This window comes from Sphaerodactylus townsendi, linkage group LG16 (genome assembly GCF_021028975.2).
Source record: "Sphaerodactylus townsendi isolate TG3544 linkage group LG16, MPM_Stown_v2.3, whole genome shotgun sequence".
In the NCBI taxonomy this organism is placed as follows: Eukaryota; Metazoa; Chordata; class Lepidosauria; order Squamata; family Sphaerodactylidae; genus Sphaerodactylus; species Sphaerodactylus townsendi.
The window spans coordinates 4,746,036-4,762,863 of NC_059440.1; the positions used below are offsets into that span (position 1 = coordinate 4,746,036).

Below are 16,828 nucleotides of genomic sequence, written 5' to 3' on the forward strand. Positions count from 1 at the left end.
AACTTAGACAAGGTGGGGGAATTCAGCTGACTGCCGTTCTAGATTTTGGTTCCGTTACCCTTTTAGATTTTCCTTCTGTACCACTGTAGACATCTTAATGACTCCGTACTAGTGAACTGGCTGGGCCAGTTCTAATTTTTAGAAAATGTTTACAAAATCGTTGAACTTACACGTGGTTCTGCCGTTGGAAACAAGATTTGAGACCCTGGATGGGTTTTAGCTTCTTCAAACTGGTTTCGTGTCTTGACCTGGACAGCCCAGGCTAGCGTGATCTCGTCAGGTTGTGGAAGCTAAGCAGGCCTGGCCTGGGTCAGTATTTGGGCGGGAGACTTCCAAGGAAGTCTAGGGTTATGACACAGACCACCTCTGAACATCTGGTTTTTAAAAACCACATGGGGTCACCCCAGTGGTGGGATCCAAAAATTTTAGTAACAGGTTCCCATGGTGGTGGGATTCAAACTGTGGTGTAGCACCAATGGGGCTGGGCAGGGCACAATGGGGGCGTGGCGAAGGCATTTCCCTGGGGCAGGGGCATTCCCTGGAGAGCAGGGCGCTGTGGCAAGGGCCTTGGCCGCTGCGCTTGGAATCCCCTAGGCCGGGAAGCGAATGCGCAGAGGCTGCCAGGCTGCCCATGCGCCCGAGTGCACCTCCTGCTAGACTGCTTCAAGTTCTGCGCGCTACTGCTGAGAGGAGGGGCGTAACTGAGGCCAAAATCACGTGGCAAAATCACCGATTAGTAACCCCCTCTCGGCACACACAAAGAATTAGTAACCTACTCTCGGGAACCTGTGAGAACCTGCTGGATCCCACCTCTGGGTCACCCCAAGTTGACTGCAACTTGATGGCACATTTCACCACCACCAAAGAGGCTTATGCTTCTTACCATCGCAGCAAACGCTTTCAGAATGGTGGATGGTAGCTGTCTCATTGGTCATCTAGTTTATGTTCCACTACAGTACTGCAGCTAGAGATGGGTAGTTGGGTGCAGACCCCTCAGGCGATTGGAGCATCTTCTGTACGGTTCCCAAGTAGTCTCCTATTTAATAGCCATTAGAAGGTGATGGGTTTTAGTAGTTCAGACTGGTGCCAGGGTGGTGTAGAACAGTGGCGTAGCGCCCAGGGGACCGGTGCGCATATGTCTTGCACCAGGTCCGCACTGGTGCAGGGGCGGGGCGGGGGTGTTCCGGGGCCAGGCAGGGGCGCAGGGCACACGTGTACTCCAGACACAGTTCCCCCTCTCTACAGCTCTGGTGTAGAGGTTAAGAGTGGCAGATTCTAACCTGGAAAACTGGGTTCAGCTCCCCACTTCTCCCCACAATAAAGCCTGTTAGGTGACCTTGGGCTAGTCACAGTTGTCTCTGAACCTCTCAGCCCCAACAACTTCACAAGGTGTCTGTTGAGGGGGAAGGAAGGGAAGGAGTTTGTAAGCTGCTCTGAAACTCCGCAAAGGTCAAGAAAAATTGGGATATAAAAACCAGCTCTTCAGCGCTTCTCCTTTGTTTTTGCAATTTTTAACAGTTTGCATATTAATTAATTTTGCATTGCATTGTATTGTATTGTTCTCTGTAAACCACTTGAAGCGAATTTCTAGAGAGAAGGGTTAGAAAGAAGAAGAAGAAGAGTTTGGATTTATATCCCCCCTTTCTCTCCTGCAGGAGACTCAAAGGGGCTGACAATCTCCTTGCCCTTCCCCCCTCACAACAAACACCCTGTGAGGTAGGTGGGGCTGAGAGAGCTCCGAGAAGCTGTGACTAGCCCAAGGTCACCCAGCTGGCGTGTGTGGGAGTGCACAGGCTGATCTGAATTCCCCAGATAAGCCTCCACAGCTCAGGCGGCAGAGCTGGGAATCAAACCCGGTTCCTCCAGATTAGATACACGAGCTCTTAACCTCCTACGCCACTGCTGCTCCAAACAAGCAAATGAGTCCTATTCAGCCCAAACAATGTTGAACCGGGACTTTGTATCTTGACACTGTGCTGCGCCTAATGTTCACTTTGCTCTCTTTTGCTGCAGTGGTTCCTCCAGGAAGTCCGGGGCCCATCACTCGGCATGAATCCTATGACAGCTTAGCCTCTGACCACAGTGGACAGGAAGACGAAGAGTGGCTTTCTCAGGTATGGAGATGGTGCATCCGATTCTAGGGCAACAGCATCGGCTAAATTTTTGCATGGTTAAAACTGAACCTGGGGAAGATGTGGGCAAGAACGGCTACATGCTGGGGTTTATAACATAGAAGAAGAAGAGTTTAGATTTATAACCCCCCCCTTTCTTTCCTCTAAGGAGTCTCTAAGGAGACTCAAAGGGCCTTACAATCTCCTTTCCCTTCCCCCCCCTCACAGCAAACACCTTGTGAGGTGGGTGGGGCTGAGAGAGCTCAGAAAAGCTGCGACTAGGTCACCCAGCTGGCGTGTGTTGGAGTGCACAAGCTAATCTGGGTCCCCAGGTAAGCCTCCACGACTCGTGGCAGAGCAGGGAATCATACCCGGTTCTCCAGATTAGAGTGCACCTGCTCTTAACCACTACACCACTGCTGCTCCCCATAGCACATGAAGCCCACAGTGCTGTATCGTAGATACATGATGCACTCAGTCTTGTAATACAACACTGTGTTTTGGGATCATCATGATTTAGGTTAATAATCTGTCCAGCCTAAAGATCCAAGGGGATGTGTGAACTAATTCTTTACGTTGAATGCTCCCCCAGCTCCTAGTGTCTGTTGTACCCCCTCCTCTTCTGATTCTCTTATAGCGTCTAAAAATGTTATTTAAGAACCGCTTTGGTCAAAACTATTATGCCCTGCACTGTGAAACATACAACTTTGATAAAATGGCGTTTATATCACCCCAGTTGGCTACTAGCAAGACTCGCTTTATTGTAAGTGGCGTAGTGGCTAAGAGCAGGTGCACTCTGATCTGGAGGAACTGGGTTTGATTCCCCTCTCTGCCGCCTGAGCTGTGGAGGCTTCTCTGGGGAATTCAGTTTAGCCTGTGCACTCCCACACACGCCAGCTGGGTGACCTTGGGCTAGTCACAGCTTCTCGGTGCTCTCTCAGCCCCACCCACCTCACAGGGTGTTTGTTGTGAGGGGGGGAAGGGCAAGGAGATTGTAAGCCCCTTTGAGTCTTCTATAGGAGAGAAAGGGGGGATATAAATCCAAACTCCTCCTCCTCTTCCTCCTCCTCCTCCTCCTCCTCTTCTTCTTCTTCTTCTTAAGTGGCACCCGCCATTTCTTTCCCGCAGCAGGAACAAGGAAGAAAACGACAGATGCAGCTTTATAAAAAGGCAAGACTAATAGCCACACGGGGCAGTATAAATGCCTTCTTCTTTCAAAATTCCATTTTGTTTCACAGCGCAGCGCACAATGTTGTTGACGAAAGCGGCACTTAAATAACACTTTTAGATCCTATAAGAGAATCTGCACTATTCTGAACTGCGGTTGTGGGTGCTGCAGTTTCTGTCGCAGCACGCACGACCGCGCTTAGACCGCCCTTATCCTGAATAGACTACAGCCGAAAATCCAAATATCAAGACTGGAATGACCCCTGTAACAGGCACCCCTAGCTTCTGAAATGTTTAGAGAGGAGGAGGAGGAGGAGGAGAGGAGGAGGAGGAGTTTGGATTTATATCCCCCTTTCTCTCCTGCAGGAGACTCAAAGGGGCTTACAATCTCCTTGCCCTTCCCTCCTCACAAACACCCTGTGAGGTGGGTGGGGCTGAGAGAGCTCCGAGAAGCTGTGACTAGCCCAAGGTCACCCAGCTGGCGTGTGTGGGAGTGCACAGGCTAATCTGAATTCCCCAGATAAGCCTCCACAACTCAAACGGCAGAGCTGGGAATCAAACCCGGTTCCTCCAGATCAGAGTGCACCTGCTCTTAGCCACTGCTCTTAGCCACTATGCCACTGCTGAGAAGAGGAGTTTGGATTTATATCCCACCTTTGAAAGCAGCTGATTAACGCCTTTCCCTTCCTCTCCCCACAACAGATACCTTGTGAGGTTGGTGGGGCTGAGAGAGCTCTGAGAGAACTATAACTAGCCCAGGGGTCTGCAACCTGTGGCTCTCCAGATGTTCATGGACTACAATTCCCACCAGCCCCTGCCAGCATGAGATTTGTAGTCCATGAACATCTGGAGAGCTGTAGGTTGCAGACCCCTGGACTAGCCCAAGGTGACCCAGAAGGCTTCATGGGGAGGAACCAGTTCACCAGAGGAGAGCCTGCCACTCATGTGGAGGAGTGGGGAATCAAATCGGGTTCCCCTGATCAGAGTCTACCGCTCGTAACCACTGCATTAGTGTCCCCCAGTGTTTATCTGAGTTTTGAGACATCCGCAGGACTCATCGGGGATTCTCAGCATCCATGTTGACGTTCAGCACCTTTGGGACATTCACAGTAACATGGCGGATATTTTAAAGAGAACCCCCTGTCAGAAGTTCTTTGGGTCACCCGAGGAGCGTGCAGGGATGCTTTAAGTTTTGCTAAGTGGAAAGAGCAACCGTATCTCCTCGGAACACGAAAGACGCTCGTTCCGCCTCAGCCAGCCACTTTAGATTAAAGCCCGCGGTGCGTGTATGTTTTTCCGAACGCCAGTGTTGTTATCAACGGTAACAGCATGCGGCGAAGAAACACTGCCCTTCGCTTCAGCTTCTCAATTAGAAGAGTGGGTAATGCATGCTGTCATTGGGAGTAGATACAATATGTTTGTCCTGCACATGGCGGCGGGGGGAGCGAATAGGAACATCTGGCCGAACCCTCGGTGAAATTGCAGAGGCATCTGTTTACCTCTCGGCTGTGTAGCGCTGATGGTTTCGAGCTTAAAATATACAGAATGCTTTAGTCGTGGCCTAATTTACATAGCTGGGCAAAAGAGCGGCTTGCATCAGGGAGTCAGCCTGAGTTACCCCCACGAGAAGGGGAAACGTGGGCGCGGGATCGAGTGGCCAGGGCGCTTGCACTCCCGAGCTCGGAAGGAATTGCCCGAGAGCAAGACGACATTACAAAAAAAAAAATACATTACTTGTAACAATCAGAAGTCACCTGGAGCGCTGAAATTCGAGCATCAGCGGAAAGGGCAGGAACTCGCTTAGCCGAAGAAATGCATCTATGCAAATGTACAGCAAGCTTGGAGGGGGGGGGGGGATACAGATGTCTCTGGAAGTCTGGGTCAATTTAGAACGGGGGATCTCGGTTCCCTTCCCTCCCTCCCCTCCTAGTGCGGTTACTTGTTCCCCTTTTGATCTGGGAACATGTCGCCTTCGAATATTTATTTATTTATCGGGCTGGGAACATTTGTTAGCCACCTTTTCTCCCTTGTGAAATCCAGTGTGGCTTACGATACAAGTGAAAACATTATTAAAGAGACAATGAAAACAACAATTATGAAACCCATAAAAGCCACAGATGAAAAATATCCAATTCGGGCTGCTGGTAACGCAAGCCAAATCAACCAAAATGCGGTCCTAAATAAAACTGGCTTCAGCTGCCTGATAAAGATTGACGGGGGGGGGGGGGACTCCAAGTGCAGCTCCCTGGGGAGGCCGTTCCTAATTGTGGGGCTGCCACAGAAAAGACCCTCCCTCACGTACCCATCAAATAAGGGTTTTTAATAAGTGCGTGGGTCTGCAACCTGTGGCTCTCCAGATGTTCATGGACTACAATTCCCACCAGCTGGCAGGGGCTGATGGGATTTGTAGTCCATGAACATCTGGAGAGCCGCAAGTTGCAGACCCCTGAATTAGTGGAACAGTTAGAACAGTGGTAGCGAACCTTTGGCACTCCAGATGTTATGGACTACAGTTCCCATCAGCCCCTGCCAGCAGGGCCAATTGGTCATGCTGGCAGGGGCTGATCGAAGAGTATGAATCCATGGTGTTTATCCTGGAGTGCATAAAAAAAATTCCCTCCCATGAGATTAGAATCTTCCCATGCTTGAGTTCTTTGCTCTCGCCCATGTTAGGAAAACCAATTCAGAGAGCCACAACTGATGTGACTGGCGATCGGGTTTGATACTGCATTGTCGAAGGCTTTCATGGCCGGAATCCCTGGAATTATTTGGCAATGGGTTTTCTGGAGTTTGTATGTGGCCCGTGTTCCAGTAAGCATTTTCTCCCTGGCGTTCCACCTGCATCTGTGGCTGCTTTGGAGTGCACGAAGATGCGGAAATCAGGAGAAAAGAAGAAATGCTACCTAGGCTACCACTGACTTTAATAACTCCACAACCTTTAGGAGCCCAATAATATTCTATTCTAATATTTCTATTCTAATATTCTAATAATTATTTCTATTCTAATATTCTATTAGGAGCAGCAGTGACGTAGGAGGTTAAGAGCTCGTGTATCTAATCTGGAGGAACCGGGTTTGATTCCCCGCTCTGCCGCCTGAGCTGTGGAGGCTGATCTGGGGAATTCAGATTAGCCTGTGCACTCCCACACACGCCAGCTGGGTGACCTTGGGCTAGTCACAGCTTCACCAGCAGACTCCTCTCAGCCCACCTACCTCTCACAGGGGTGTTTGTTGTGAGGGGAAGGAGGCAAAGGAGATTATGTATAAGCCTTTAGGTCTCCTGCAGGAGAGAAAGGGGGGATATAAATCCAAACTCTTCTTCTTCTTCTTCTATTATTATAGAATGGGAAAATGGATGTTCGTTCATTTCAGCCTTTTGTCATTGATAGTGGAAAGGGGGGCAGGGTAGAAAGAGCAGGATGGGGGGGGATTGTACTTCTGCACCACATTATACTCAAATGTAGAATTGCTGTCTATCACAACAGAATTAGGCTGACTTTGCTCCCAGACAAGTGGTCGTCCCTCCCGCCCCCAAGTTAACATCTTTCAATGCTGCTGGGAGGTTTGGGAGAACTAAAAAAAAACAACAGTCAAGAATGGGGAAATTAATCCTATGTGTTATGGGGCGACAAGACGTGGTGTGGGTCAGCAGTAGCCCTTTCTCAAGCATAATTGTAGCTCCACATTTTGATTCCAGAGATGCTGATCTCTGTTCAGGAAACAAACATTTTGTGCTCGTAAGGCAGTGAATATGTAAAGACCCGATTCGCTTCAGAGTTTACTGTAATATGCTGTTTGTCTTGTCCATAATCCTGTGTTGGTGATCTTTTTCTAGGTTGAAATTGTGACTCACACTGGACCCCACCGGCGCCTTTGGATGGGCCCCCAGTTCCAGTTCAAGACTATTCACCCCTCTGGCCAAACGACAGTCATCTCATCCAGTTCTTCTGTGCTCCAGTCCCACGGCCCCAACGACACCCCGCAACCTCTTCTGGACTTCGACACAGACGATTTGGACCTAAACAGTCTCAGGTTGAAAAAATATATATTATTTTGGCAGTAGTTATTCCTTGTTTTCTTTCCTCATCCGTTCCCATCCTGCAACTCAAAACAACCGGTAGCCAGTTGACGAAGTCCTGCAACTTTCAAATCTGAAATAAATAAATTCCATCAGGCTGTCTGTTTTGGATGAAGAAGAAGAGTTTGGATTTATATCCCCCCCTTTCTCTCCTGCAAGAGACTCAAAGACTCGAGAATCTCCTTGATATCTGCCCTTCCCCTGTCAAACTATTGAAGTGACACTGAACTGAAACTCGGAAGTGGGGCTCGAGCTGAGAAAATCTGTGGCCGAAAGCGTTTAACCAGCTGGCATGTGTGGGAGTGAACTGGAATATCTGAACCCCAAACCTCCACGGCTCAAGCTGACTTGAAATGAAATCAAACCGATTCCTCAGGTAAAACTAGGTACATGACTATAACCATACTACTGAGAACAACTGATTTTTTTAACAGACGAAGTTTTTTATATATTTTATTTGTAAGCGGTTTCTCCTCGTGCATGGAAAAAGCCCGCCATAGGCTGAACCAAGCATCACGTTTTAAACAGTTTTGCTCAGCCGGCGATGCCTCCATTGTGTCCTTCCAGAATTTATTTCTGTTTAATGGATATTTTCGAAAATTCTGGTACTCAGACTTGCCAGGGCCTCAGATAACCTCTTCCCTCGTGTATGTGTTTTTGTAAAAAAAAAAAAAATTGTTATTACTGGACAAAACTAAATCATACGGAGGAAATATGTTTTTAGCCGCTTCTTTGCCAACAGCGATAACATCCCAGGATAACAAAGCAGTAGCTAATGCTAGTTCATGACTTCTGTTCCCTCTTAGAGTGACTCATAGCCTGAGCAAAGGAGAACATCCCTTGTTTAAGGTTGCTTGTCCTCTCCGATTTGCTTTGCATCGTTCTTGCTTTACACACACACACACACACACACACACACACAAATCACAAAAACAGAAACCCAAATAGCAGGAAAGAAATACTTCGTATTTATCAGTCACTACTATTGGGTTGATTTTGGGGAAGGGAACAACAGGAGCTAATATAAAGTTTTTAAAAGGGTGGAGGTGGATTGGAAGTTCCGGTCCCTGATGTCATAACATGGATGGTGACATTAATGGGTTTTGGGGAAAGCACTCTATGATGGGGGGGGGGGAGGGGGTGCCTATTGGCCAGGGCAGGATTCCCCAATGCTGTGCCCATCAGTACTTCCCCTGATGCTTGCCGAGATTTTCAGGAAGTGGGTGGGGCTACTGCAAAACAAAGCTTGTTACTGGTTTTTCCGTGGTTGCACTTGCAGCAGCAACGACTGGAAAAACCAGAGAACTGGTAAACATCCAGACCTAGCTCCCTTTTGCCTTTAGGCCATGGATCTGCAACCTGTGGCTCTCCATATATTCATGGACTACAAATCCCATCAGCCCCTGACAGCATGGCCAATTGTAGTCCATGAACATCTGGAAACCACGAACCTGAAACTACTCTAAACAGAATTTAGGAATTGCAGGTGTAGAAAGGGGGCATCTGGAGTGGGTATGCCAGGTTGATCTGAAGTTGATCTGAAGAAGAGCAGGATTTGGAGTCCTTAGAGACCAACAAAATTGGCCACATGCTGGCAGGGGGCTGATACAGGGAATTGTGGTCCCATGAACATCTGGGAGAGCCACCAGGGTTGCAGGCCTGCTCTAAACAGAATTTAGGTGCAGGTGTGAGGGGCATCTTAGGTGGGTAGCCAGGTTGATCTGAAGTTGATCTGAAGAAGAGCAGGATTTGAGTCCTTAGAGACCAACAAAATTGGCCATGCTGGCAGGGGCTGATGGGAATTGTGGTCCATGAACATCTGGAGAGCCACAGGTTGCAGGCCCCTGCTCTAAACAGAATTTAGGTGCAGGTTTGAGGGGCATCTTAGGTGGGTAGCCAGGTTGATCTGAAGTTGATCTGAAGAAGAGCAGGATTTGAGTCCTTAGAGACCAACAAAATTGGCCATGCTGGCAGGGGCTGATGGGAATTGTGGTCCATGAACATCTGGAGAGCTGCAGGTTGCAGACCCCTGCTTTAGAGGCTGGCCCTGGTAGATGCTGATTAAGAGTTAGACGTCTTCCTAGTGATCTGTGTGCATGTGTGTATCAGCAAGAAGAGATCCAGACCTTCAACAGCCGGCTATCATTTCCATTGCAGGATCCAACCTGTTCGCTCTGAACCCGTGAGCATGCCAGGGTCATCCCGCCCAACTTCGGATCACAGAGGGATTTCTGCGGTGACTGACGCTACCTCAGGTAGGACAGCACTTGTGAACGGCGGCTTCCGGCCTTCTGGAAGGTGCTGGTTGAGTATTTCATTTCAAAGGCATTGCTGTTCTACTTGGCGAATGGAAAGAACGTGTTGATTTGCAGATGTGATCACCTGAGGATTTTTTTTTGCCGTTGGAAAACCACGTGATTGAAAAGAAAAGAGCGCTTCCAGTTTTATTTCCACATGTTGTGGGCGAGGGGAGAACAGGCCATGGTTGACGTGCCGTCAAGCCTGTTAATGCTGGGAGTTGACTCGGTAACAATACGATCAGAATGTAGATCCTGGTTAGCGGACACGGTCTGGCCAAGTTGGCGTGGCAGAATTGGGGCCCCAGATAGCATTGTGATCCAGTGGAAGAGCGCTTCCAGTTTTATTTTTCACCTGTAATAGGTAGGCGTGGGGGGGAGGACAGGGGCATAGTTGGCGTGCCCGTCGAGACCTGTAGTAATGCGCTGGGAGTTGACCGGTAGCATCTGTCAGTCAGATGTAGATCCTGGTTAGCCCGGACCAAGGTCTGCAACAAGTTAGGCGTGGCAGAATTGGAATTGAATGGCATTGTGATCCAGTGGAAGGCGCTTCCAGTTTATTTCCATGTGGTAGGCGAGGAGGACAGGGCATGGATTGATGGCCGTCCGAACCTGGTAACGCTGGGAGTTGACCCGGTAACAATACGATCAGAATGTAGATCCTGGTTAGCGGACACGGTCTGGCCAAGTTGGCGTGGCAGAATTGGGGCCCCAGATAGCATTGTAGTCCAGTGGAAGCGGGGCACCCTTGCCTGGTGTCATGGCCCTGATCCGTCATGTCTCCCAGCTGGAATGTGGGATCCTCTGTGTAGGACCGCTATCTCTTGCCTGCTTTTTCGTTTCGCTTTTAGGCGGGGGCTAATCAGCTCGTCAGGCAGCTGCCGACGTCTACACTTCAAAGCGTTGGGGAGTCCGGGTTGTTTTGCTTTGGTGAAGAATGGAGGGATGCTCCATTCTCCATTGGGAACTGGTGCCAAGGAGGTGTCAAGCTTAACATGGAACATGGGGCGAAGTGAAAGCGATAGAGGCGAGAATTTTAATGGAAGCTGTTTTGGTGCTTAATCTGTAGTTCTGTCAATGGAAGTCTAAATGCTTGATCCTGATGTCGATTTCAATAAAGGAAATCATTTGAACACGAAGTTTCATTATTGAATAGTCCAGGATGTCAGTGGATTCACTTTGCCCTTTGTCCTATTCAGAAGCTTATAGGAAATTAAAAGGTCAACTATTGGAGAGAGTTCTCTACCCTAATCACCACAGCCAAGAAGCGTGCTCCCCTGTATTTTTCTCTCCCATTTTGAATGGGGCCACTTGGCACAATACCTGTATTATGCTTAATAAACCCTGATGTTCAAAGGAGAGCCATAATGCTAAGCATCAGGTTTAATGTTATGCCTTCTGCCTTGTTACATGGCAGATTTAATAATAACAAAAGAAAAGGCTAAAAGATTGTGCCCATGTAACAATGGCTCAGTTGAATCCTCTGGCCCACCAATGGTACTACACTGTCTCTCCAGATTCAAAGGAAATCAGATCAGAATTATGTGAATCTTACTCCTTTTCATTTTACCCCATCTCTCCCGATTTAGTTAAGATTACACTACTTGTTGGACAACCACTGATCCTTCTCTCTGTATGCTTGTTGGCAGACTTTCTCCTAGGAAGATTACCTAAGCATGTCCAGTAGATTTCCTTCGACCTAACATTTATTTCCTGTATTGTATATGCTTTTTAATCCGTTTTTTATTATTGTTGTACTGTTGTCTATTCCAATAAAGGTTTGCTTCTCGCTTCTCGAATAGTCCAGGAGCACCACACCTAGAAGGTTTTCTTTCTTCTGAGTGCTGGAGAGTTGTCTAGGAATCGAGAGCCACATTGAACCACTCCCAGTTCTGGGGGCAGAGGGATAAGGTGGTGTTAGCAGAGGACTCGTCATCGGGGAAGACAAGAGCTTTCCATAGTGTTCTCTCAGTTTCTCAGTGTTTACAGGAGTCTGGTAAATGGCCTCTTATCTGATCCCCTGGGGCAAGTTTACAGTAACCTCCAGAGGGATCAGAGTAGGGAAGGAGCAGCAGTGGCGTAGGAGGTTAAGAGCTCGTGTATCTAATCTGGAGGAACCGGGTTTGATTCCCAGCTCTGCCACCTGAGCTGTGGAGGCTTATCTGGGGAATTCAGATTAGCCTGTACACTCCTACACACGCCAGCTGGGTGACCTTGGGCTAGTCACAGCTTCTCGAGACTCTCTCAGCCCCACCTACCTCACAGGGGTGTTTGTTGTGGCGGGGAAGGGCAAGGAGATTATGCAAGCCTTTGGAGGTCTCCTGTAGGAGGAGAAGGGGCTATAAATCAAACTCCTCCTCCTCCTCCCTCTCCTCCCTCTCCTCCCTCTTCTTCTTCTTCTTCTTCTTCTTCTTCTTCTTCTTCTTCTTCTTCTTCTTCTTCTTCTTCTTCTTCTTCTTCTTCTTCTTCTTCTTCTTCTTCTTCTTCTTCTTCTTCTTTATGAACAGGACAAATATATATATATCGTTTGCCTCTTTAAGCATTTTTGTTTGTGTCCAAAAATGACTCTTTGTGGGAAAGTTGTCTGATAAATTCAGTGAGCCACTCGGACGTTCTGTGAATTTGAGTGGATCTGTTTGGAAGGCTGTGGCGATCCATGCGGCTCTGAAGGGCACACACGCTCTGAAGGGTAACACACAAGGAGACGCCGTTGCACAGATTAGTTACCAGCTCCCTTGACATATATATTCCGTAGCATAGTGCAGGTGTCGTTTTACCTGTTGCTTTTTCCTTTGACCACATGAAAGTGAAAAGCTGACGCTGGTCTTGAATGTCGTAAAGAAGTCTGGTCTGCGGATCCTGGATGAACTAGACTCAAATGCAGTTTTTGTGATTAACATAAGCCCAGGGTTTGGTAAACCATCTTGCTGCTTACCTGTTGCCTCCCAGTATACTTCCTGTGTTTGCAGTGTTTGGGGGTGACCCCTAATTATCATGGAATCTACCTGGATCTCCTTCCCCTGCAAAACCCTCAGAGTTTGGAGTACAGTGGAACCTCGGTTTTCGTTGGTAATCCGTCCGAAAAGAATCGATGAAAAAACCGAGGCCAATGAAAACCAGAGGCAAACTTTCCCACTTAGAGAATCAATGTAAATCCAGGTAATCCATTCTAGGCACTCAAAAACATACAAAGAAACACATTTTTTGGTGAATAAACATATAGTGTTTAATGCACAGAAAAGCAGTAACAAACAATAGCACTAGGACCAGCTTCAGAGCCAGTGGACCAATGTACGCTTGAGAGAAGGTGCTGTCCAAAGAGGGTCTGTTTCTGGCGCCTCTTTAAGATTTGTCTGAAATGGGGGCAGAAACATTGTCATTTGAACAAGTTACAGACACTGACGCAGCAGCTCTGTCCGGGTGATTTTTTCTCCACAAACCCCGGCACCTTACTGCAAATCGATGAAAACCGAGACAATTTTTTCACTGAAAAAATCGATGAAAACCGGAACCGTTGAAAACCGAAGGCAGTGAAAACCGAGGTCCCACTGTATACTGAAGAGAAGTAGAAGCTACTTGTGGCAGTGTGACAGACTGCTGATTAGGGGTTAATTTCAAAGTGCAGTTCTGCTAGAAAAAAGGAATTTAAGGGGTTAAGGTCCTAGGGAAAAATCATCACAAGGGCAATACTTAAATCACATGGAGGACTTGTTTGTAGGTCTCTGCGAAGAAAGCACCTAGATATGAGACAGTGAAGCCTCTGAGGGTGTGTATTATTTAGTTAACAGAGTCAGGAGTGGGTTTCCAGGTAGAACGGCTATCACTCCTTAACATTCTCTTCTCCAGACTAAACATACCCAGCTTCCTACGCCACTCCTCATAGGGCATGGCATCAGGGGCGAAGCGAGGGGGAACTGCGCCTGGGGTATGTGTGCACACTGCGCCCCTGCAACACTCCTGTCCGCCCCGTCCTGCCCCGGAATGCCCCTAGAATGCCCTTGCTTCATGCCTTTAGTACATGTCGCGTAATGTGCCAATGTTGCCCCCCCCTGTCCCCCTGGCACTACGCCACTGCATGGCATCCAGACCATTTACCATTTTGGCCACCTTCCTCTGGACCTGTTCCAGCTTGTCAATATCCTTCTTGAATTGTGGTGTCCAGAACTATACACAGTACTCAAGATGAGGTTTGACCAGTGCAGGATAGAGTGCTACTATTACATTCCTTGATGCAGACACTCTACTTCTATTGATGCAGCCCAGAAGTGTATTGGCTTTCTTGGCTGCCATATCACACGACTGACACATGTTGAGTTTGTGGTCTACTAAGTCCCAGATCTCTTGGTGTCAAGCCAGGTGTCCCCCATCTTATATCTGTGCATTTCATTTGTTTCTGCAAATGGAGTCCCTAGTGGGTATACCCAGAGGTGGGATCCAACCAGTTCTCACCACTTCTCTAGAAGTGGTTACTAATTTTTTCCGAGTGCCGAGAAGGGGTTACTAAAGAGCAACCTCCACCTACCGCTCAATAGGGACCCGGAGGTGCGTGATGCAGCGGCTGCCGCATGTTTGAATCCCACCACCATTCGGAACGCGTGTTATTGATTTTTGGATCAGCCAACTGCGGAATTTGTACTACCCAAACTCTGGGTAGTTTGCGGGGCCCGTGCTGGTTGCTGTTGTTGTTAATCACCTGTATAGTCAGACGCCATCCACATTTTAAAATGGGTTCTGTTTTTATATAATTGATATTTAAATTATGTTTTAATATTTGTTTTAACCTGTTGTGAACCGCCCTGAGCCCTCAGGGGGAGGGCGGTATATAAAACTAATAATAAGTAAAAATAAATAAATAAATATGAGAAATATTTTTCGCCAGAATCAGCCTGCCGCTATGGCTTAGGGAAGCTGCCGTAATTCTGCACGTTTAGCCAGAGCCCTGATCTTACATTTCCACCAGAAAGTCTGCAGTCGGTAGAGATGATGTTGTTCCGCAAAGGCAGGTTTCTCGATTTGATTTCTCGTGGCCTTATGGTGTCCAAGAAAGCACCCCCGATGGGCGGGTCCTGGGCATCCTCTGATGCCTGGTGTTGCTCTTACCGTATTTATCCGAAGACAGGGGCAGCAAAAGATCTTAAAATTTAATTCAGCTGTATAGCTTTCGGAGATTCAGCACTGGCGGATTTATGCGGATTTTCTCTAGGAAAATCTCTCTCTCACAAGTGGGAGTTATTCGAGCATGGCGACAGCATTAGCAAAACATTCTTTGGGCCGAAGGGAGGATTTTAACAATCTTTAGTGATTCGGAAATCCCCAGAGACTGATGATTGGATTGAGGTTTAAACTGTCAAAGGAAACTGAAACACACAGAGAAAATTGATTTGCGCAAGTTGTTTAAAGGGGAGCCGGGCAGAGAAGATTCTGCCCCCCTCCTCCTCCTGTGTTTTTCTGCGGGAGCGAAGTTTTAACCCAAGCACAGCGCAAACTGCCAAGGGTATTTATTGAAATGTTTTAATAATGGCTTTTTAGGCTAGTGTTTGAATAACGAATGACCTAATTTTCCGGGCAGCTGCTCTAAGCTGGCTGCCTGCAGGAAAGGAAGGGTGGGCGGCATGGTTGAGGCACTGGGGCGAGTGGGGATGTCCCTGGTTCGAATCTCCCCTTTTCAAGGGGAACTTGTGTTGAATGTACTCTTGGTTTGTGCTTCATAAATGTCTGGTAATGCTCCAGAGCCTATTTTAAATGCCTAATGAAGGTTGTGTTGTTGAAAGGGAACTTGTGTATCCTTTGGCGAGCTGTCCCTTCCCTCCCGCCCTGTTTGCAATCTGGGCCAAACTGAAGATGAAGGAGGAAGCAAGGCTTGTTTTTCAGGTCTCTGTCCTGGGTGGGTGTCCCTGTAGACGGAGTCTGGCTCAGGTCTCTAAGCCTCACTGAGTTCTTGAGCCAAAACCTGCCCCTTAATCCATATCTTTCATGTGCAGCTTAAAAAAAAAGATATCAAATGCACTTTAATCCAGGGCGATCTTCTTCTCCTCCTCCTCCTTCTTCTCCTCCTCCTCCTCCTCCTTCTCCTCCTTCTTCTTCTCCTTCTCCTTCTCCTTCTTCTCCTCCTCCTCCTTCTTCTCCTTTTCCTCCTCCTTCTCCTCCTCCTCCTCCTCCTCCTCCTCCTCCTCCTTCTTCTCCTTCTCCTCCTCCTCCTCCTCCTCCTCCTCCTCCTCCTCCCTCCTTCTTCTCCTCCTTCCCTCCCTCCTCCTCCTTCTTCTCCCTTCTCCTTCTCCTCCTCCTCCTCCTTCTCCTTCTCCTCCTTCTCCTCCTCCTTCTTCCCCTCCCTCCCTCCTCCTCCTCCTTCTGCTCCCCATAGCTTTCAGGGACAGGCTAGGGAAAGGTTCCTCAACTTTTTTGACCCTTCAGGCACCTTTGGAATTCAAAAATGGTGTGGTGTGTGCCACCACAAAATGGCTGCCATGGAATAACTGCCTCAGGAGGCAGAACACGCCACAAAAATGATTGTTGTGACTTAACTTCAGTCACCCGGTAAATATGTTAAAGGAATCAGCCACTGAACCACTGGGGGGGCTGAGTGGTGGGTCTGCTAAGAAACCCAGTTTTGTGCTCCTGTCATTGCTGGAGTCTTGGTTCTTTCTGACTGGGCTACCCTACCTTGCCAAACAGGTCTTTCAGCGGAAGCAGAGTACATTTTGAACATGGAGCTGAGAGTTAGCGTAGCTTTGGTAGGAACCTGTTTGGAATAGTTTAGAGTCAGTGGTGGCGAACCTTTGGCACTCCAGATGTTATGGACTACAATTCCCATCAGCCCCCTGCTGGCGTGTTGGCCATTGGTGAGGGGCTGATGGGAATTGTAGCCGATGATCCATGCTTCTGGCGCGGCCAAAGGATTACTTTCACTGGCTAATTTACTATGGCTAACACACTTTGAGATGTAAGCGGCAATTTAATTGTTGATTTTAGCGCAAACCTTATTGTACATCTACAGTACGGTGCGACCAGCCGTTCCGGGTTTAGCCCGGGACACTCAATGCGGCACTGGTATTAGTGTCCAGCGTCCACTGGGCTTATGCCATTGTCCCGATTATGAACAATGGCCCGCGGCAACACACTGCGCTTTCTTGTGGCGCCTCTGAGATCAGGAAACAGAGGAAGGCCTCCAGAAGGCAC

General features: G+C 48.2%; 1 protein-coding gene across 1 annotated transcript in view; it reads left to right on the top strand.

Moving 5' to 3' along the window:
* The window catches only part of BCAS3 (BCAS3 microtubule associated cell migration factor), a 655,707-nt gene that overhangs the window by 322,526 nt on the left and 316,353 nt on the right, over positions 1-16,828 (top strand). The window contains exons 21-23 of the mRNA XM_048519361.1: positions 2,014-2,114; positions 7,113-7,309; positions 9,513-9,610. Coding sequence (XP_048375318.1) covers positions 2,014-2,114; positions 7,113-7,309; positions 9,513-9,610 — 396 coding nt within the window. The remainder of the gene's footprint in view (positions 1-2,013; positions 2,115-7,112; positions 7,310-9,512; positions 9,611-16,828) is intronic.